Raw genomic sequence first — 24042 nt, 5'->3', positions numbered from 1 at the left:
AATTCTTGTATTCTTTTAGTAATTATCTCTAGTCCTATCACGATTTCTATTTTTTATGATAGAATAAAGTCTCTAAAGGGCTTGGTCCCTTCTCAGCAAATCTTTTTTGCATCAGCATAGTTCATGGCTTTGGTTCAGTGGCTTTGGTTCAGTCTCTCTGATAACTACCATAATGTCTTTTGAATCATCATACTTAGCTATTTTCCAGTTCCAGCAAATATCTGGCAGCCTTCCTCTTTCTGATGCATTGTTTTTAATCATTATTGATGTTTTTGGTTTTTAAGCTGCTTGAAACTTCCACAATTTTACTTTTGGCTCAAGAGCTTATCCTGTCTTCTGTTTTTCACACTTTTATATGGCTTCTACTTTTCTAATAACCTTCTTTTCTCAGATATTCAAGTGTACAGGCTTTTTCTCCCACTCAGTTCTTTTCAGCACCTTATTGATTAGCAACATAAATTTTACTCCCTCATCCTCAACTCAGTATTTGGTTATTTGGCTCTTTGCCAACAGCACCAATTTCTACCTTTTTGCTGTTCTTTTTCATTTCCTTTAACCTAGCTTTCAGTTTTGCTTAGGTTCTAAGGTTACGTTAAACTTAATAAATCTAAGACAAATTTGGGATGATTTTAAATAAAATAAATATGAAGTGAAATCACAGTTTAAAATTCAATAGGCAGCCACTTAGCCTTCCTTACAAATAATTTCAAGATCTATGTTCACCACTTGAGTAAAGTTTTCAGAATTCAAAACCACTTTTACCTTCAGAGGTTAAGGGTTATCACTTATTTATTTTAAGACAGCTGCCTCATCGCTTGCCCAGTTTGACTATTTATTCTTTTTATATGGTGTTACTGATATTCACATGAAATGTTATACAGGACCAGAGTCATAATTACACGTTAGTAGTCACTCCAAAGACCTAACAAGAAATCCTAAGACAACAGATGCCACAACACCACAGATGGCAGATTCAATAACGAGATACTTCACTCAAACTGCCAGCCAGCCCTCAGCAGGCAGAGGAATAGGCCTGCCCCCTCTTCACTGCGGCACCACTACTGACAGCGATCATGACTGGTACAAGACTGTGATACAGAATTTCAGAAACCCCATTGTCTCCATTTTTGGCCTCTGGCTTACCTAACACAACTAAGCATGAGGTCAGGTCACCTTCAAACTCCTAAGAAAAGAAGGAAAAAGAGGCATACAGCTGCTCTTTTCCTCTCAGGTGTTCTTCAACAAAATAAAAAGGGCGCTTGGGCACCTGGTGACAATGTGTCTCTGCAGAGAAGCTAGTTCTTTCTGTCTAGTGACGCCAACTCCTCTTCAGCTGACCAACCAGCCAGATGCCTTTATACGTCTTTGTATGAAATCCTTGTGTTCTCAGCACCCATGGCAAGCCACGTCTTCCTCTAGTGCCTGACAGCCTCCCTGAACAAGCACTCCAAATGTTAGGTTGCATCTCATCCATTGATTTCCTTTGTCAGGAACATGACAGACACAATCCCAGCAAGTTAAGACAAGGACCTAGGTGGAGCCTTCCAAGGTCTGGATCCCTGTCTGGGCAGAGTCCCCCCAGCTGCAGGAAGAAGACAGACTAACAACCACATTGGTGATACACCATTTTTCATACACTTCTTCCCTCTAGGGTATCTATAACAATACCTGCCTTGTCTTCTGTTGGCAAACTTGGCTGCTAACATATTTGGTCTCACAGGTGTTTTGGTCTCTCCAGTCATTAGCAACCATAGGCCATTAAGAAGTTCTCATGCTGCCAAAGAAACCTGTACTCTGGAAAAAAGTATATAAGCATAATTAAACCTGTAACCTGATGTAAATTTTAGGCCACCAGTAGAGGTGGTCCTTCTGAACTAATATGTACTTAACACGCTAGAGCAAAAAGGTATACAGCAAATTATTTAGTGTTCCAAAAAATATCAAAAGGCTCCTTACATACCAACATGTTCCCTCCTATCAAATGTAATTATAATGATGTGTGTGGGTTAATTTCAACATTGCACTTTGTATTCAAGTACCACACAAGAAATTCTTCTGTTTCTGGAAGAAAAGCTTACTAGAAGGCCACATAATTTTTAAAAAAATGCAAAAGGGACTATTTGGCAGTGATCTGAAAAAGAACTCAGATTCACTGTGCCATTTTTCCTCACAGTCACAAGTCAAACCAGCATCTCCCACCACTTCCAGACTACAATGAAGAAAGGTTACTATGATGGACAGACAATTAATATGTAAGTCCGTAATAACTTTTTGAAAATAAGAATCAATAATTCAAACTAATTCAATATTTCACAAAGAAAATCCAGGTATGATGATTTGGGCAGCTGGTCTTTACTGTAAAACCACTTCATTATTGGGAGCTCTTTCCTGTAACTGCAGGAGGCTGCAATCTCCACTATCACTGCAGAGCCTGTTTACCCTGTGTCTCATTTTTTGTTACGATACTGAACCAAAACCCACAGCAGGAGATAGGAATTATTATGCTTGGCGCAGGACTAACTATGGCATATCGTTAAGTTTTGATGACTGTCTCAAAGGAAAGTCGTTTTCAAGTTTGAACGTGGGGGACAGGGAGGGGACTAAGCAACAGATCATGGGGAGAAACTTTGATTGTGTCTCAGGCTGATCAAAGGGCCACCTGATACGTTTTAAAAAGTCTCTCTGGGCATCCTGGAGACAAAGGTAGAAGAGACCAGGGGAGATACTCTAAAAGCAGACAGTGTTATCAATTGCAAGGCAGGCCATAGTAAATGGAAACTGGCTTCACAAGAGATGAGAAATAAGTTATGATTTGAAGAAAAGTTTAGAGCAAAAGTAGAGTACTGAATTCCCAACAGTGCACAGATTTTGACACCAAGTACATTGAGGATGAAATGCCAGGAAAATGTGTGGTCATTATTATTTGGTTTATCTTGCTTTCTTAGAAGAGTCAAAAGCAAGACTAGTTGCTTTTTAAAGGCATCACAAGGACTCAAGAATCCAGCCTGCGCAAAATTTCTATTAATTTTCCAAACTCAGTAAGACAAATCTCCTCTGGCAACAAAACCGCCAGACACTACACAAACAGGCAGATACATTTCCTTGCCCCCTGCCTGGCAGTCATCAGCTTCTGGATTCAGTAATAAAGAAATCCCAGTAGAAGTTCATCCTCCAGGAGCCAGCAGCAAACCCTGTGAATTTTTGAACAGATAGGCAATGGCCAGCCAGAAATTGAGATTTGCATTCTTCAGGACAACAGAGTCTCGTGGAGTGCTGTTTCTCTGTGCTTCTGTCTGTCTACAGTCTGCTCCATTCTTCCTTTCTGCCTTGCATGTGACACTAGCTTCTGCGACCGTCTGTGTCAACACAGCCAATGTAAATACCAATGCCTGTAAAACCTATTTGAATGGCAAATACAGACTTCGACAGATTTTCTTCCCACTATCCCTCCTACTGTTGGCACATAAGACACGACATTTGCTAAGGATGATGCTTTGGTTTACCTTAAAATAGGTATCACCACAGAGGTACAGCAGCATTTACTTATTAGGTGTAGTTTATGTGCCTCATTTTGAAAGTACTATAACAAAAAGATGCATACAAATTGTCCTATTATCTGAGCTGTGCCTCAGAAAGACAGAAATTAATCTGCTGAGGATACATACTGCAGCTCTACTTCAGAAAATGAGTCTGCACAGAAAATGAGATTGAAGCCCAAGTACATTCAGAGAATATTTACTAAGTTTACTTGTCTGTCAAGAACAGTAAGAGGGAATTAAGGTTTATCAGGAGGAGATAATAATGGATGCTTGTGCAGCCCTGCAAACAATGCTACTACAGAAAATCACATTAATGCAGTTAAGATCTGCACTAAGGAAGAATTACTTTTACCCAACACCATTAACTTAGAAATTCATAATTGAATCTAAACCTATACAGAGCAGCTAAAATTCAAATACTCCAAATACTTTGTTTTCTCTGCCAGCCATATATGTACCTAGCCAAATGACAGATGAAAATAAAAGCTGGTCTCTCTTACTATATTTCAAAGTCTAGCTCTGAAATTAAATTAAAGGAAGGAATAGACTCTCTTCACTTAAAAAAAAACGCTTTTACTTTCAAAACATTTATTTTTTTATCTGGACTACAAATTAAACTGAAAACATATCTTAAGTTCAGAAGAAAGAGCAGCAAAGGACAGCAAGCCAAATTACAGACATTAATTACTCTACAGAGTGCTAACGTTCTTCTAATGTAATTATTCACTAAGTTTTACTGAAATTTAAATTGTATTACAGTTCTTGATTAGACACACTAATTCTACATTCAATAAATGTAAACAACATAGACCTTCTGACAATTCAAAAGTTCACAGTATATTTTGCTGGGATAAAGTTCCAGGCCAAAACTTGCTGTCCCTCTTCATATTGAGGCTATGCTCATTACAAGACGTTACGCTCTTTTGAAGGTAACAGCTAAATAAAAAATATTTTAAATGGAACAAAAAATGCAGGCTAACTTTCAAAGCAGGGAACTGTTCCGTTCACTGGATAACTAACACCTGCAGAGGAATGGTGTAAAACAACACTTACAAAAACGCTAAGAAGGCAGACATCGTACTCTGAAGACATTTGACTTCCACTTCTCTGGCTTTGCCAGGCCAGCAGAGGCAGCACAGTTTTGATGAGGAAAGGGCTGAAACATGGATCTCCTAACACCCTTCTCAGAGAATGAAAGTCACATTTTTGCTAAGGAGAAAAGTACATTTCCTGAGAAGCAGAAAGCAGAGAAAGGATCTGGGTATTCTGACCAAAGTGTCAAACAGTGATTTGGGCCACGGTCTGGCTGGGAATTCAGCTCCACACAGCCCAGGAAATCCCGTGACTATCATCTATGCAAACTTTGGATGTCACATGAAGTACAGAACAAATGCACAATTAGTCATGACGAAGATAAAAATTACACAGCTCAGTGGAACTCAAGGCTTTAATACTTTCATATACCACATGAAAGGATAAGTGACATGCCAAAGGTCACAGCAGTACAGTGAGAAAAACTCACTTCCAAGTCCTACTTCACACTGACTTGCTCTCACAGGCTGACTCTGACAGTATACAAACACCAACATGCAGCACAGTATTTTGTTGCCTTTTACAAACAGTCTTTTGCAAAGCTAGAATAAACCCTCTTTCCAATGAATTGTTTCCAGTGCCTTCCTTAATAAGAAAATAAAAGAAAAAGTAATCAAGTTCAGCATGACAAGACTACACCTGTACAAAAACGAGTACATTAATTATATTTTGATTTTCAGCTGAACATTTCCAACACCCTACTTGCTGGATAAAGTGGCTGAAAGAAAGAAAACTCTCTCAATATAACAAAACAACAGTAAACATGTGAGAGTGCAGGGCAAGGGGCAGGGAGAGGTAGGGGTATTCATATGCTATCAAAGAAAAGGTGTAGCTTATACAGTCAGTATGTTTCTACTCACTGTATTAGGTACATATGGCAATCCATAAACTTTCTCCTGTGTTTCCTTTAAAATTTCTGTGGTTGACTTTTTTAGAGGATGTTTCCCATGGTAGATTTGGTCCAAGGCAGCATAAAATACCTGAAGAGATAAAATACATGTTTGTCTTTGGCACATGGCATTGGTATTTGACAATCAAAAAAGACAAATAGAAAAGAATGGGAGAGGGAGAATAGGGAGAAGGAAGAGTTTAAATATATACGGTTTTGTAAATCTTCTATTTTTAGTATAACATACAAGGAGAGAAACAGGTTTTTGGAGTACACCAGCCACCACCATCATTGACCTATCATAAATCCGTGTTTAGGTCACTGAGAACACTGGCAGTATTAAATTGCCTGCATTTGTAAATAAAATTAAGACCTGTCCCTAAAGCCCTCCAGCGATTCCCCTTTTCAAAAAGAGTATTTTTAAACAGATTTAATAAAGAGATTTAAAGTTATTTGAGAGGACGCAGCTGCTGATACCCCTGAGTTTCTGCTAGAGCACTCGAACAGTGTAGTACTAAGGCAGATGATTCCTTTATTTTAGCTCTCACAATCAGAACAATAAATTGCTGCAGTGTAAGTTTAGCCTGAGATCACACTGCACCAGGGGGGTACTTTGCCAGAGGTAAGAGCTGGTTCATGGCAATTTTTGTGCAGAAGCATGTGAACTACAGCAGAACACAGCTGCATGACTAAATTACTGAGGTGTGTGGAAATCAGGAAAGCAGCACCAATAAAAAGACTTTTCAAGCAAAGACAGCAAAGCAGAGTATCCGGCACTTTAACAGCAAACATGAAATAGGCATGGATAGAAGACAGTGCCAAGGCTCAGTGTGTGCCATCACTGAAAAAACATTGCAGCATTTTTTTTTTTTTAATATAAAGATTTCATATTCTGTGGAAGTGCAGGAAAGACAGAAGAAGAGGACACCCACTGCTGTGCAACACAAGATATTTTTAAGAAGTTTGGTGGATCCAGATATTTAAGTCAAAGAGTTCAGGTCAGGCCATCCTGTGGTAGGCACATTTCATAGGAAAATTGATGGTAGGGAGCCTCAAAAAGCTTCTGTGCAAGGAACGAAGCAAATGATTTGGCTAGAGATTCAGGCCCAATCACACTCCCAGAGACACTGCAAACCATTCCCAATGAGATAAACACACTGGTTTAGGAATTATAACCACGAAATGCAGATATTTTATGGAGAAAAGGCTGTTTGGAGGCATTCTCCATCCACAGACAGTGGATGTTTTATGCAATCTGAATAACACAACCCCCTCAATCTGTGAAAATATTTTTTATTATGAAATTTGGGTACAAAACCATTCTGACCTCTTCAATAATTTATCAGAATTCACCATTTATTTTATTTGGGCTAGATACAACACGTACTTTCACCAAAATTGTGACTGTTTCTAAAGGACCATATTCCTTCTGTTTGAATAAGCTGTCTTCTAACAGACAGAATCTTGATAAATCCTTTGACAGTGTTTGTTGACAAATGACAAATGTGAAAATTGATTTTTTTCAAGAAAAACTGAGGGTTATTAACAGAGGGGTGAAAAAGCCATGACTTGCAGGAGCTACTCCTGAGCTTGCTTCCTATACAGCTAATGAGGAGATAAGAGGTCAATAAGACCTAAACTTGCACAATCAGACATTGCAAGTTTTGTGTCCCAGATAGCAATATAGAACAAGAGATGCAAGCACTTAACATCGCCCATCTACAAACCCAGAGCAGGCAGCAAATATCTGTTGAGAGGATAATTCCACGAAGACACTGCACCAAATGGCAACAATAATGAGTACTTTATTTTTTAAAACCAAACTTTGCAGGGGGTATTTTAAATTTTCCATCATTATATTGATAACATGAAAAACATGAAAAATCTGAAGAAAAACCTATACTAGATTATAAAACTACAATATTTTTTACTCTTATCTTAGAAGAGAAAGAGGCTTCGCAATGCCTTTGCTTGTACTTTTCATCCTCAGAGCTGGTCTCTAGAACCCTTGTTCATTTTTTAACAAAGTTTAACAAAAGCTACAGCATTTACAGTAGCAAGGGTGGCTGAGAATATGACCAACAGTAAGTACCATGAACAGATCTGAAAATTACCTGATGTAACAGTTCTAGAAAACTCACCTTCTCCTGTCACCCTAGGCCTTTGTGACTCTGCAGGAGTCATTTCACACTGACTTCCCTCTCCTCTCCAAAAAACCCAAACCAAACATGAGGAGCTTCAGCATCTGACAATAGACTTTAGCATCCTGCTTCAGCCCAGCCTTGATTCTCTTTTTTCCATCTCCCAGCTTTGTTAGGACCTGTTTGTAGTTGCTCTTCAGTGTTCCTCACAAGATCGAGCAGACTGTACTGCAGTAGACCTTCTCTAAAGTAAAATTTGGAGTCAAGTAGTTTGTGGTCAGGGAGCTGGATCAAAAGCTCAACTCACAGCTACGCAGTGAGGAAATGTCAGCTGAAGGCCAGTGAAATGGACTGCCTGAAGAACAACATGGTGATAGGGAAATGAGTCACTGAAGCCAGCTACAAGCTTTCCCCCGATCCTGGCACATGTGAAGCGTGGGAAGAAAGCGATGAGCCAGGCCACCTGGACAACATAGTTAAAAAAAAAAAAATCCATCCCTGAAAATAAACTTGGATGAACTTTATAGCCACAAGCATTCCCATCTACAAACCACAGTTCTGTGTGTTTACACAGGCCTTTGAAATGGGAAAAGGAGACACATCCCAGGACCACAGGATTTTAGGTGATACTGCTGAGGAGCATGCTAACACTTCATATTAAGCAGTAGCTAGAAGATGATTTCTAATTTCACTAAAACACATTTCTAAGAAGATCTAAAAATATAAAGATCTAAAAATATAAAAATCTAAAAATATAAAAAGGCCATCAAATAGTTATCTATCACTGCCTCTTTGTTTGCACTGACATTGGTATTTATCAGTTTCACTTGATTCCAGTTCTTTCTAGCTCCTTGTCTGTTTAATAGCATTAATAGGTAAACAGTTATGCATTTTCCAGTGAAGTTACTACTGACTGAAAGACCCTGGGACTCAATCTGCATGGCAAAAACCTTATGAGAAGATGCATGGATTCTCCTATCTTTCCTCTTGAATAACTGATTACATGAGCTGGAAGAAAATGCAGAGGTATTATAGTTATGATGAAAAACCAGCAACGTTTCTTATTTTCACATGCCAATAGACTTATTTTCTGAACAGACCACAAAAGAACCTTTAGCCGTTTTCCCCACTGCTGGAAAATTTGTAAGCACTTTTCTTTCTTTTAAAGGTCAAATATGGCTTACATAGCATCTAGTCGTCAGTATAGAATATACTCTTTGCAAAGTCTGAAGGGAAGGTATTAAGAGTCATCATTCACAGTTTTTTCAGGTATATATATTAGTAGTACATATATACTTTGGCATCCGCAGATTGAAATAAATGTTCTTCTTCAATGACTTATTATACTTTTAAATCTGCGTGAGTAACAATACACACTTCTACAAAGGAATGTATGAACTTTATATTTGCCGTGCAGTCAACTTCTCTGGGACGTTTTTTCTGAATTAATAAACAAAATGGCTCTGCCAGTCTGTCTCTTTGAAATGAGTGCATACTTCTGTGGTTATTACATTTGGAATCTCCAAAAACATGGTGCTGAAAGTAGGAAATGAATAATACTATTCAGTGTGGCATCATGTGGGTTGAGCCTGGTTGAACATTAGTTACACAAGAGTAATTTGAGGGCAAGCAGCCTGCTTAATCACTGCATCATTGCCAGCTCCAGTCAATCATTAGGTGCCACAGGAATTTGAGCCCACCAGAAGTGGGTGTTCTCCCCCCAGTACTAAAGCTACGGGGTCTGGAGTCACTCCCGGACAGACCCTACAGAGACCCCAGGAGCAGCTGAGGGCCAACAGCAGCAGGGGGGATTGCACAGCCCACCCCATGGGACCAATACAATGACCACTCCTTGACTCACTTCTGGAGCATGCCATCTCCCCCGCCACAGGACAGGGAGGCCATGTCACTTGTTAATATATCCGTGACTTAAAGTGTTCTTGGTATCCAAGCTCATTTAGCCCCCACACTGTCAATTTGGTCTCAAACCTTGACAAGATTATAGCAAATATATATTAAAAGTTGAAAGGAAATCTGTCAGATCTATATATAGCTGTTATGGACACACCAGAAAAGAATGGGTACATGTGAAAGCACTTGATCATTGCTTTGGTGGTTACTAGTCTGTACATTGGCAAATTATTCTGTGTTGGTGGACTGCATGAATAGAGGTCCACCACTAAGCATTCTCAGTATAAATTTTATTTCAATCCAGAATTTTTTTTTCCCAAAAAACCTCCTATATTCTTGCCCACATTCTTTCTGGATTCTCAGCTATCTCTATATGAGAACCTTTCAGAGCCAGGAGTGTGTATTTCAAAATCAGACCTACAATTATTTTCATGTCACAGAGGTATAGCCACAGGTAGCACCTTCCTTGTTCACACCTGCACAGCCAACACTGGCGACTGACAGCCAGCGCTGCACTGAAAGCATAATTCAAAAAATCTGTTAAGTTTAACCAATGAAAAATATACGTATACAGTGAAAACAGTGTTAAGTCTGGTTTTGATTAGTGTAACTGTCACGTATACATTTACAGGTCCACACTCCAGTATTCTGATTAGTTTTAAATCACTATAAATAATTGCACAGAGCAAACCGTAAATATTTAACTAAGTTTTTCTTTTAAATCAACTTCAGTTAACCAGCGCAACTCATGTTTGCAGCCAGGGTCGCAATCATTTGGGCACTTTTCAAAATGAAGAATTACAAAGATCTGATCTTTAAATTTGTTTCTTTCCACATTTCAGAAACAATGACTACTCTTTATCAAGGTACTAGCAGAGTTATCTCACCTAAACACTAGGTCAACTGTAAAATGAAAAATTATATGCTTCTGGCTTAAGGCAAAACAAAGAGGAATAAGAAATCACAAAAATCACACAGCAGAAGCTTGTAGCATACTAAATGCAGCCAAACTCTCATGGTAAAAAAACTTGGCTGGATGCTAATGCTACTGTTCACATCTCAGAACTGCTGCTGCAGGACTGAAAAAACCTAAATACCCATTTTAAATAGAACCCTAATTTCCTTTACTTCCTTTGAAGAAAAGCAAAACTGATCGTTTATGGGAATGACTGATCAATCATATCCACCCACAGAAAATAAAGGTTTATGAATTTAATTACTACTCCTAACACTGTGAGAGAGAAGTCTTACAGCCTTATAGCTCAGCCAGCAATTTTGATGGCAGTCACAAGTTGCCACTTTCATACTGGAGCTGCAGAAGACAAGGAGTTCAAATCACATTCTAGTAAATAAACAAGCTGGTTTGATTGTGGCCTGTATCTCTCAGTCCTGCTACACTTTAATGATCCAAAGGTACACAATACTTCCTCTACTGCAAGTTCTTCTTAAATGATTCCGTTAATTTAAGAACTCAATCTTAAACCACATTTGGGAATTCTGACAATCCAACCATTTTCAAAAGTTGTGGTTTTCACGGTATTTCCCTACAGATTCAGACATTTAGTTTTAAGCAGACAGCACAGAAGACGTTCACAAAAACAAACATGAAAATTAATTATCAAAAGGAATTAATTTTCACTAATTTGCATAGTTAGATAATGTGTCTACATTAAAATAAAAATCTGGTAAAATTCTAAGAATTAAAGTATGTTCTGAAAGTGCTGGAGAGACAATAGAGACTAGAATGCAAAGAACATACCTGCAGTTGCATATCAGCTGCAGCACACACCTTTTTGGACTCACATAATCTCGACACCATGTTTTTTGGTAGTGGCTTGAATAAAATAAAAAAGTCAGAACATGTTTAGAATTGTTGTGTATTTGTAAATGGTATGCTTACTACTAGAAAAGGCTGAAGATGCAAAAAAAACCCCAACCAAACAAATAAAAAAAAACCCCAACCAACCAAACAAAAAAAAAACCAAAAAAAAAACCAAAAAAACTCCTGGTGGTAATAAAACATATTTGAAGTGCTTTGCATTGAGGAAGGAAATATCATTCGCTAAACAAAGCCTTAAATGGGCTACTAAGATATCGGCAATAATTTACAGAGCAGTCAAGAAATCACTGTGTCTCAGTGTTTGTTTTTCTATAAATTGAACCTATGTTCCCTTAAATGCTTATTAAAAATATTATGACTATCTTTAGAGATAAAGAACAGATGGGATAGTTAAAGTCCTCCCAGGTCATCCTGACTAATCTTCAAAAGCAGATACTATAATAGATTCTCCTGTTGGTCTTTGAGCATAGTTCACTTCGATTTACACAGAGGCCCACATAAGTCCTATTGTGATGGCAGGGTTTTCGTAACTTCAACTGGGACAGCATCAGGCCTTCTGCCCTAACCCACATAAAAATATTTGGTCATACTGAACAGTAAATAGCTACCCTTTGAAATTTTTAACAAAGCTGAATTCATTCCACATCTATGGCAATGAATTTATCCATGCCACCACAGGCTGAAAGTCAGGGACATTTTTCAAGTCATTAAGCAAACTCTTTTTGACTTTCTATCCAGACATCTACAAATATATTGAAAGACTTTTTAATGCTTAAAGATTTTTAAGAATATCTGATTATGAATGCTTGACCTTACACTTCTGCTGCTGCTTCCTGAAGCTTTTCAATAGATGTTTTTCCTAGTAAGCATATTCTTTTTTTTTTTGCTAGCAGTTTTATTAACCAAACATATTAAATACGGGTAAAATAACTGGGTTCTTGCTAAAATATTAAGAAAGTTACTACAAGTTGTACAATGTAATACAGATGTTTGGTATTACACTGAACTCTAGAAGCATACCTACACTTTTGCAGTGTGTTGAAGTGTTTAAGAAATAATACATGAGAGTCTACATATCCTGATGGCAGAGCCGTATGTTTAGATTCTGTGCAAATGATAAGACTTCAATTCAAACAATGTTAATGTTCACAGAATAAAAACGCAACTCCAGAGAAGTTACACATAAGTGAGGAAAATGTTATCAATTAACTCCGTGGAATCTGGAAGTTAAAGCAGATAAGAAAAACCCTCAACTTGCATATCTGTTTTATGCAATAGCTTGCCAAGGCTTGTAACTTCTTCTCCAAGACAAATGTTAGCTGGGTCAAGAATGGGATAGAACAACACCCACTATTTTCCCTGTCATAAATGTGCACAGCTGTTAAATTTCAACACAGAAAAATGAACCAATGAACATGAAGTCTGTCCTACAGTACATCCTTGTTAGGCCAGTATTTATCCTTCCCAAATACAAAAATTCTGTTTCAAATTACATGATGATTTTGGACTACTAGAGCAAGAGTAAATGGGCAGTTATCCATAGTAATAAAGATGGCTGACTACCTTGAGGTTCCATACTGGATTTAGTATTGTTCAAAATACTATTTAATTATGTAGAAAAGTTATTAAAGCAAGAAGCAAAGCAGAAAAAAATTACAAATGGTAAAAAGTATTTTGGTTGGACAATTTTTCTCCTGGTTCTATGAACATCTCTTGTCTCATCCTCTTACACAGACTGAGGCATGCACTTCACTGACTTTTCATCCTGGAACTAAAGCACATGTGGATTTGCAATAACACGGTTTCAGTTGTCATGCAACAAACCCTTGTGTAAGGAAACCTACAGAATTTTGAACAGGTTTTGTTATTAAGCACCAAACCTGCCAGCAAGTTTTGGCAGCTTTTTGGAGGCTTTCATTTCCTAGTGAAGTAGTGCAATATGGAATTAAACAAAACTGATTTATTCTAGCGGCACCTGTATTTTGGATACAGTAAAGTATGAGAAAACTGGATGGGAATTCTTAAATTGTAATTTGTCAGTGTTAAAAAAGCTGAACATTCAAAAGCGTGGCAACAGCAAACACGTATATTTTACACAGTTATAATTTAAGAGTGTTAAAGCCAAGAGCACTCCTACCAGTAAGGTCAAACCAACTCTTTCAACATAATGGATTTTCAATTTTATATTTCAGCTATATTAAATGATGGTAAGAGGAAGTTAAGTGCACAGGCTTTCAGCTGGTACACAAAATAAATAGAACAAAAGGCACTAAGACTTTTCTAATTGGTATTTTGGTAAACCACAGTCCCACAGATCCTCAACTGAATTGGGAAATCCAAGTTTGCAGTTCACTGGGGCACAGAGCAGCAAGGTTTGGCGATGTGGACAGACTTTGTACACTCCCTGGGAGAGTTGGTCACATCCAGCCCTGCTCAAGAAACAACTGAAGCAGGTCTAATTCTCAGTTCAGAGCTAAGCGTTTCTTACAGACTCTCCACCCAAGACAGTCTTGCCTTCTTTTGACAGTACTGCAAATAGCTGACCTCAAGCCGGAGAAGACCACTGAAAAGGCAGCCTCTGCATTCACCCGTTTCTTCCTTACGTTCTGCTACAAGCATCTATCCTATTCTAAATCGAACTCCTGAGGGGAGACACAGAATGATCATTAATAATGTACTAAAATCCCTTGCTTAGCACCACCTTCTAGAGACCAAGTAAAATGTAGGTAATACCAAGAGCCTCCAAGAAAATCTTATCTTTTTGTATGAATATCAAACAAACAATGTAGATCTACCCTGCTCTGAAAATCAAGCTTTACTGTTTGAGCAGATTAAAATCAACAGGAAATTACAAATCACTCCTTGACAATACCTATTGACAAAAAGGCACAGGAGAAAGACATAAATGTTCTTTTGTTTAAATCCATCAGTGCTACTGATCCGGCTCAAAGATTGTTTTGTGATCATAATTCAAAAGCCATGTGAATTTGGCACCAGAAAAACATTGCCAAAATTAGATTAAATTGAAAGAATGATAAAAAGGAGATCACTTATTTTTCCCAAAGCACCTTTGGGATTTTAAAATTTAACATTTCAGGGAACTAAAATTAGACTCCAGAGGGTTTTTAAAAGATCACCACTCCTCTCCAAAGTTTGTTTCTGTGAATGTCACGCATACAGACATGCTGAGGTCTTGAATGTACTGAGGAAGATGTACTGTTTCAGGGAATAGAAACTATTTCTCCTTGCTCCATTACTTACAGCCCCTTAATAAGCAGCTGAGTGAATTAAAAAAATGCATCAGCAGGATTATTTTACTTATCCTGAAAGATGAGCTCTCTGGTAAAACCAGAATCAAACTGTCATCCTCATTCTAAAAGAAAAACTGCACAGATCTTTGGCTAAAACTATTTTAATTGAATAACCATTCCATTTTTTAAATTTAAACACTACATGCTTTACTTCGGATTCCACTTTTCCATCCTTCTATATTAAGTAACTTTAAGATCTTGGCATGAATTTTTCAGCATGTTTGCCATGGTGGCTAAAAGAACAGACTACCCTGTGTCCCAAAGCACACTTAACTCCTTACTGCTGTGTAGTAACAACGACACATTACGACTGTTTACTATCTGTGGGCTTATTCTTGTAATCATGCTAATACAATACTGCCTTTGTAATTCCATCTCTGTGAAAAATGAAGTCAGTTCAAATTTGAACAGCTGAAATACTGGCTTTTGTTCAAGAGAACCTCCAAAAGACACACAAGCTTAAAATTATTTAGCTTGACAGACCTACCACATATCTGTGCACTTAACATATGAAACTAAACAAACACACATAGTGATACAGAATGGTACGTATGCACCAGATTGTCTGCTTAAGCACTGTTACGACCTCATTTTGGTACAGCCTGAATTCATGAGCTTACCTGACTAATTCAACTTGAGTAACTAATTAACACAGTCCTCTCTATTCCTTTATTTTTCCTCAAGGATTTTCTGTTTTGAGTTATCTTTAAGATGAAAGGAAAACTAGGCTTGCTACTTTCTTGGAACAAATATTTTTGTGCTGGCCAGCTTTTTGAACTAAATTCACAAGACTTGCTTCTTTTGCCAGAAGAGCTTGCAAGATTTTTGCTCCTCAGTACTCAACAGCAGAACCATCCAAAATGCACGGAAAGCAACGACAGGCTTTCTGTAACCTTCAAGATACTTTGGACCAGATCCTCATGATCCACATCTACATGCATAATGCATTCTCATCTTTGAAAGCCTGCCCACAAAATCTTTTTTCTGCAGTGCTACTAAAAAAGAGTTTTCAACAGTTTGTATGTTTTAATAATCAAAACACCACCTCCTTCCCCTCCTCTTCCCATAAGCATAAGCACTGATCCTCAGCGAGGACTGCAGCTCAGGACCAATCCTTCTACAACTGGCGTTTATGGCAAAGGCAATCAGAAGCTCAGACTACACTACGAAGTTTTTCTGACATAGTTATGTTCAGGATGAGTATTAAAAGACGCCACCTAATACTTACATGCAAAAACTATAGCATAGATGCAGCAATGCAAAAATGCTTTTTCAAATTATCTGCACTGCATCCTCAACAAACTAGGTCAGTAGAAAACCCTCCTTCTCTCAACACCTAGCAGAGCTATGTTAGTGTGGTTGTTGCAGGAAAGATTCTTCTTGTACAGAAAAGCTCAGTGCCTTTATTTATAAAAAGAAACTTAATGGAAGTTCTCCTATGGAACAACATGTGGATGAAATGGTTTTACAATTTTCACATCTTAACTGTTTCATCTACCTTCCTTACCTCCCCTTGAAAAGGGGGTAAAGTAGACTCATTTTTCTTTCAAATAACTAAAAAACTGGAGAAGAAAATGTTGATTCAAATTTCCATTTGCACACCAAAAGATTAGTCAGGGAACAAAGACAGAAAATGTAAGCCCCAAAAGGATTTTTGTGAAGTTGTAAATGTAAGAGAGCTGGGATTTTCCATTCAAAGTACTTTGTAACATATACACAAGAGATAAAAGTAATTCCTGAAACAATCACTGAATTTCAAGAACAGAAAAGATTACTTCAATCTATTTGTATTTAAATGACAGATACAGAAATCTGACATCAGATTCTTAAAACTTGCTTAGATGAACCAAAATAAGCAAAAGCAGATTTATATATGTTGAATATTGGCTTAAAAATACATTCTACATTTTCAAAAAAGCAATTAAAAGGAAGCAGTCTAAAACCCTCAAGAGCCACACAACAGTTTCAGGCTCTTTTTCTCATCTTCCAGCATAATCCATTCTTGTCCCCTTCCAGACTGAACTTCTACATTAAGCCACTCTCAATTGCTCTCTGAAAGGGCAAGATTTCACCACCAATAAACAGAATAAGTTTTTGGAAATGCCAAATGGGACACAGCCCCTGGTTCTTAGCTTTTGCACTGCAACTAAGCATGGTTTAGATTTGTTAAGCCATTTTGAAAATACAGAGCCATAAATAATGTTCCACAAATCTCTTTCAGATGTTTTAGTCAAGCTTATTCTCTGAACTTATACGCAATCAGATTAACTCCACAATGTTTAAACACTACATGAACTTCATAGAGACACTAGAAAGCAGTATTTCGGTATGTGGATTCAAATGTACAAATCATGAACATTTGTGAACTGAGTACTTTTAACTCCCAGGTTTCAAGGAGACCTTCTTAGTGCTCTGCAGAATTGTAAAAAAAAAAACAAAACCAAAAAAAACCAAAAAAAACACCAAAAAAAACACCAAAACACCAAACAGATTTACAGAGCGAATTTCTCAGATAGTAACTACTAAATTAGAAGTTAGGCAACCTATTTTTCTAACTGTTACAGTGGAGGCAAACATAATTCCACCTTCATAATACTGAAATATACAGAATGCTTAGTATTGGATAAAAACCTTCAATAAAGTGTAACATTACACAATCTAAGAGGCTTTCTTGGTTTTGCATTGATGGGTAGTCTATTCTTCAACCATTACATCAGAGTACACTGAGACTTGCCTCAATCAAAAGCACTGGAAAAAGATCTTTGGTTATTGTTTACTGGTTTGTATTTTTGAAATGGCTGTACAAATATAAACCATGTTATGCTGCCATGCATTAAAGCAACCACTGAAAGTCACCTTGTTCCTAAGAGCACTGGTTTCTAAATTTCCCATAGAAAGTAGATCCTTGCATTAGACTGGCATAGAACAACTTTATGTAAAAAAGGATCAGAGTTTTAATGCAGAGATTTATGACGGCCAGAATCTAACTAATCCTAATCTTAAACTAATTCTAAATAAAGCAGTACACTTTTCATCACAAAATATTTCAATCGCTACCCTACACTGTGCTAAATAATTTTCATTTATTTCCATGATTTGGTACCTGAGCTTTATTTTAAGACAGACTTTAGACAGTTCGATGATGAATGACTATTTTTGCCAAAACCCATCTGTAATTAAATTTAAATATTCCACATAACTTGATTCACACAGAAGTTGTTCACCTACTACACTAAGTTTGTAGTATAGAAACTACACAATCCTTGTAGGAAAAAAAGGTTGAAAGTTTTAAATATGTAATTGGAACCTTGGATAGAAGGATCTGGTATTCTTTTACAGATTACATTTCTCTTTTCTGCAATGAGAATATTAACACTTTTTCTGAATAATTAAAATTATAATATTAAAATAATTTCTATCCATCGTTTATTTCTACTTTAAACATTATTAACAAATAACATATGAAAATGTGATTCTTTTCCTGAATATATTTATTCCTATTTTCAATATTTTACACACTATTTTCCCTACCTGTCCCGTTTTGTAATGCCTTGCAAACTGGTTAACCACTCGATAGTCATTTGCAAAGTACTCCATCAGAATTGAGGGAACTTCAGCAAAATCAGTAGGACATCTGGTTCCTAGAGGTAGAATAATTGTACACATTAGCATTTGCTATTTTCATTAACACAAATAGTTAACTCTTCCCAAAAGGTTTTGCAACTTTCAGTTTGGACTTTTGCTGAACTTTAATGTTCTTTCGTTTATTAAGTCAGTATTTTATTTCCATAGCATTATTGTACATATTGCCAGAAAAGCTTCATTATAATCCTACACATTTTACTATAAATCACAAAGTAAAACAAAATATTTGAACAGCTGGGTGAGGCACCTTATAAAGCTCTGGATCACACCCTTTTTAAACTAAACCAGGCTGCAGCCAAACTGGCCCTACATGAAACACCAAATCTATTTAAGTGTCCTAAACCTAAATCAAACTACAATGTAAATAAAACTCTGCCTTAATCCCATTCACAGTTACAATTTTTAGCTTCCATCTGTTTGCTGAGCTTACTTACGCTTTATATTAACCTCGCTTTATAATACCAAGTCATTCATCCAAGGAACACTTGCAGATTGAAGAAATGTTCTAAGTAAGTGCAATGAGGTAATACCTTTGCAGGTAGTACTTTCAAAAAGCACTTTCCCAAAAACCTTATTTACTCTAATCTTTATCAGCACCTTACACAATGGAAGTTACTAAGAAGTGTAACACATCACCAAATCAAAACTGCATTTCTAATCTCTATATTCAAATTAGAGATGTACAAAATTGTTGCTTTAATGACGGACCCACTGGGTCATCACCTCTATCCCTGTCTGCTAAAGACAATGTCAACATTCAAAACTAGTCTTAAATGTAAGTACGGTTTTTGCTTCTACTATTCTTTCTTGAAGACTATTTTTTAAAATCACTCCTTTGATCTTTACAAATCTTTCTGTAATTTTTAATCTGAATTCATAATCTGTTTATACTTAATGTTTTCAGACCAATACTGCTCTTTAGTATAAACAGCGTTTATCACACTGTTTTTTACCTCCTAAATTGAGAGAAACTATGTTCTCTCAGCCATCGTTATCCAAAGGCAAGATAAAGTCTAAAAGACTACCCATTTTAGCTCTTCTCTGCACCTGTTTCAGTTTGAATTCACCTTCAGACCAGACACAAAACCATGCCCAAGCATTGCATGAGGTTTCAGCAGTACCTTTCTTAATCATTCTAATACTTATTGCTGTTAGATACACCTCTGCATTCGAAACCTCGAATGTTTCAGATCACATTTGCCCCTTTCAGACATATTAGCTATTTGCTAATGCATTAACACATAAAACCTCTGTTCTTCTGTTCTTCTACCACTGTTGAAATATCCAGTTGACAGCATAAATTCTCTTTGTACTCTTTAAATGCACGATCTGCACTGTGTAGTTCTCAATTGCATTTTACTTCTAACACTGCAGTATCCAGTCATTCAGTTCTTATGCAATACCCCAAATCCTTCTTTTGTGCCATCACATTTCATCAGTAGAGTCTTTTTTTTTTGTCGTTGTTTGAAAATCGTTTTTAAAAAGCCTAAAACAAGGCAGGTCTCAAGACAAATGCCTGCAGAACTACACTGATGTTCCCCTAGCCATTTATGCTTTCTCAGTGCTCCTTAATAAAGTGATAGAATTCTTTTAATATCCATTAAAGGGACTTCTGATAAATTACATTATCTGAAAGTCAGGAAGGTAAAAGGTTGGGCAGTTATCTGGAATAAGTTAGTCCTCCTGTAAAACAAATCTAGGTATTCTCTACTGCATGATAAACTAAAATGGAATACAAGCTAGGTTTTAAAAAAATCTTATACACATACATATGCATTAAACAATCAATAGTAATATAGTAAAATGAAGATTAACTTAAAATGAAGCACATCTTAAGTCAAAAACATACAGTATTATCCAAGTTTGGGGCCCATTAGCAGCAGAATGGTTTCCTGAATATTTAGGAATGTTAATCAGAAAAGGGGGTGGGGAAGAGTAGGAAAGATGTCAAATACTCCGTGCATCTCAATTAGAATGTCAAATTTTTTGTTCTCACAATAGCCTGTAGTCATCCTGTTTCTGCACTTTAGCACCCTAGTGTCTCATGAGAGCAGATGGCCCCTAACAGATATCCCTGGGACGAGCCATTTGATTGTCACACATTCCAAACACTAAAAAAAAGGTTCTCTGCAGAAACAACACGACTGACCTCCAACTCTGCCTTTGCAACACTAGATCTGGAGTGAAATCCCCTGGGATGCGGGACTGCCTGGAGCTAAGGCAATGCTGAAACCATACACAGGGGCTCATGGAAAGTTTGAGCCTCAAAATTAGCTATTTCGTGCCCCTTCAAGACTTTCCGACATGTAGACGAATACAATTCACCACCACAACAGGAGAACCCCACCAAAGCAGTTACTTTGGGCATGTAAATACCCCTGGAGGTCAAGAAGAGCCGTCCCAAGGAGTATACAGAGATGACACTGAAAGAGCATATACAGTGCTCAATTGTTTTAACAATGTGCAGTAGTGACACACTTACAAACAGCTCAGTGTATTTAAATTTAAGTGGAAGACTTAAGAAAGAATATTTTGTCACTGGTTGCAAAGTATCTGTTGATAGCACATAACTCTACCACGGACTCCCCTTTGTATCATTAGCATAACACAAAAATGGTAAAACATAAAAAAAATCCTTCAGACATGGGAGCTACAATTTCATCTATTTGGTTGTGGTGTTTTTTTTTTAATAATTAAATGTCTACTGCAAATGGGATTTCCAGCACACTATTATAGAAGAGGATATACCAAGCTGTCTGCAGATAAGAAAAGTAGCGTACCAAGCAGCTTTAGCCAGAACATGTCTTTGGCCCATTTGCCACAACTGCAGGCCACAGCAGCCTGCAAGCTGTCAGCCAATACACCCATTGCCAAGAAGAGGGACTAAATGAAAAAAGGCAATATTCCTTTTCTGTGCATCCACTACGCTGTGATTGCATATTCATTCATGTTCATTTACGTATGATAAAAAGGCCTGCCAGTTAATCATGCTTCCAAATACAATACCTTTTTTTTAATTTATCAACTTTGCTTTCATCAGAATCAACTAGAAAAGGCCTGGCTCTACCGATTTTCCATATTGCTCTTTGCAAGAACTAATATACTAGTTTTCCTTAATTCAATTTCCTAAATCATTTCCAACCCAGGATTCATTGTGCTTTTACACCAGGTAAAAGTTTAGCTCAATTTATTTTCAATCCTCCAACTATTCCATTATTATAAACTCCACATAAGGCAAACTTGCAAGAGTGCATACCATCACTATAACAAAGATTGGCAATACAGAAGGAAGAGATACAAATGCCTAATTCTTCTTAGGAGAAGAAGAATATTCAAGTGTTGTTTGGTTGGGTTTTAGATAATATTTGGGGATCTGATATTGTATTTTCAAGTCATCAAAGATGTAGAAGTATCAACATGATTCAACCATTTCTGGTTCATCCTCTTTTTTCTCTGGTTTTGTTTTTTTTTTTTCTTTCCTTTTTTTTTTAATCTACTCCCTTTTTCTAGAAATTAAACATTTAACTAAAACAAAACAATCACTATTCTAACTTTCTTACCAGTGACATGTTGGTACCGAGTTCTTCCCAGCATAGAATGCATAGCATGTCCCATTTCATGGAAGAGATTCTCCATCATGCCAGGACTTAGTAGCGTTGGTGCGCCCCTTGTTGAATGGGGCAGGCTAAGCATAAGAACAACTACAGGCAGCTGGTACTCTCCATTTTCCCTTAGCCTGCCTCCACGAACTGTGAAGTGACAATCCTTTTCAAGATAAAAGCAAACATATGGACAGCCAATGTCATTATATCAATTATCTTAAAACAATGATGAAATTATTAAATTAAACTTAAACTATTAAATCAAACCTAAACATATACTCAGTTACACAAGTTGAATTCAATGATCATAACAGTGTTGTTCAATAGCAGCACACTGTTTCTCCACCTTTATTATTTGCTCATATTCATAAGGAAACTACCTTTTCCATACAGAAAAGACTGCGTTGCTTTTAGAAAATAATTTTTTGTTTTAGAATTATCAAAACCTCTCAATTTTTCTAAAAAATATCACTAGCTCAAAGAAATTTACTGATGTGCCAAATCCATAATTTAAAGATTAAGTTCTGTCCTCATTCTTCAGCACTAACTTCTTTATAAAATATACTGCACAGCCCTCCTAGTATATTGTGAAATAATAGCAAAACGAGTAATACGTTAAACTAATGTAGATTTGTCTTACCACTTACCACCTCACTAAAGGTGGTAATTTGCAGATGCTTCTACAGAGTGAAGTGTCTATTGTACTGCATCCTATAATTAATATACTGGCACTAGGCAGCATGAGTGAGTGATCCGCAGCAGTTGGAACCATCCACAGTTTTAATTAGAATTTTGAATAAAAACTAGTTGTCGTTATGAGCTTTCACCTTTACAGAGTATTAAAATTTCAGATTGTTTTTACTTTTAAATAGTAGGCCAGAAAACAGGTGTTTAAAAATCTACCACTTCTCTGAACAGAGTTCTACGACATTTCATAGTGCCTATCATTCTGTAGAACAAAGAGTCCGAGTTCAGCCTATCAGGTGGCATTTTTTAAATGAAAGGTTACTCACAAAAATATTTTACCTAAAACTACATTCAAAGTTATAGACTTTCCCTGTTTCAACATTTACATTTACGGTAAAACTTATATTGAATGCAAATGGCCCTAACACTACAATCCCTGCTCAAATAAAACCCACACTGGAATCAGATCATAAATGTTACCTGATGTGGTTTATCAGGTCGCTGAAAGAAGTCACAATAGATGTATCCTAGCAAACCTTCAGTTTCATGAACAACAGCCTGAAGAAAAAAATGTATCATTTCCATAGTGAAAGCACTGATAAGACATGTAAACTGAAGACATAGTATTCTAATCCAAAGATTTATAATGAATAAATGACAAATAAACTGGCAAAAATTAATGTAAAATCTGTGGGCAATTTTAGTCGGAAAAAAAATATATACAAGATTCACAACTTGTCCGTCAAACTACAGCCATTTCTGGATTTCACTCAAAACTAATTAGTCACAGATTATTAAAAGTAACACTGTCTGTAGCCCCTAAATGACTTCTGAGACAGTAACAGAAGCTGATTTACCATGGAAATAAAAACAGAAAGAGTAAGGAGTAATTATAAATTGACCGACAGGATATAAAGAACAGCAGCTCTTGCTGGAGGTGGAAGAGCAGTGAAGAAGATCTGGCAGTGAATACATGGAGGGAAGACAACAGAAGAACCTGGGAACCTGACGAGTAAATTATTGCTCAAGTTTTTATTTCCACCCTCCCCTAAAAACAGGGCAGAAAAATAGAGACGTAAAAAACAATCTCAAGGTAAAGATGACGTACAGAACAAAAAAATGAGGCAAAGACACATGACTGCTAGAATATGCACCTACAGCATTCTAGTCATCTACAGTCATCTACAAATTGAAACTAAAAAAACTAGCAGGGCTCATTCAGACGGACGGATTGAAAGGTACAACAATAATCTCCGAACAGAGAAACTGCTTCTGATTCAGGCACCCATCACAGAGAGACATATTATAAAGGCCGTAAAATATCAAGCATACAAAAGGCACTCAGAGAGAGTATAAAGCCCTTGAGGTCTAACTTCAACTAAAAT

General features: G+C 36.9%; 1 protein-coding gene across 8 annotated transcripts in view; it reads right to left on the bottom strand.

The window, feature by feature from the left end:
- MIPEP (mitochondrial intermediate peptidase) overlaps positions 1–24042 on the bottom strand; it is a 99179-nt gene that overhangs the window by 42734 nt on the left and 32403 nt on the right. For 6 of the 8 annotated variants that reach the window (XM_075139919.1, XM_075139915.1, XM_075139920.1 and 3 more), the window contains exons 12-16: positions 23138–23215; positions 21929–22133; positions 18255–18364; positions 11332–11406; positions 5492–5611 (exon numbers count right to left, since the gene is read on the bottom strand). In XM_075139919.1, the coding sequence (XP_074996020.1) occupies positions 5492–5611; positions 11332–11406; positions 18255–18364; positions 21929–22133; positions 23138–23215 (588 nt within the window). Of the gene's footprint in view, positions 1–1674; positions 1795–5491; positions 5612–10828; positions 10885–11331; positions 11407–18254; positions 18365–21928; positions 22134–23137; positions 23216–24042 lie in introns of those variants that run through there. The other 2 variants (XM_075139921.1, XM_075139924.1) reach the window with 2 other exon arrangements.

This window comes from Calonectris borealis, chromosome 1 (assembly GCF_964195595.1).
Source record: "Calonectris borealis chromosome 1, bCalBor7.hap1.2, whole genome shotgun sequence".
NCBI lineage: Eukaryota > Metazoa > Chordata > Aves > Procellariiformes > Procellariidae > Calonectris > Calonectris borealis.
This window is presented reverse-complemented; position numbering and strand designations above follow the sequence as displayed.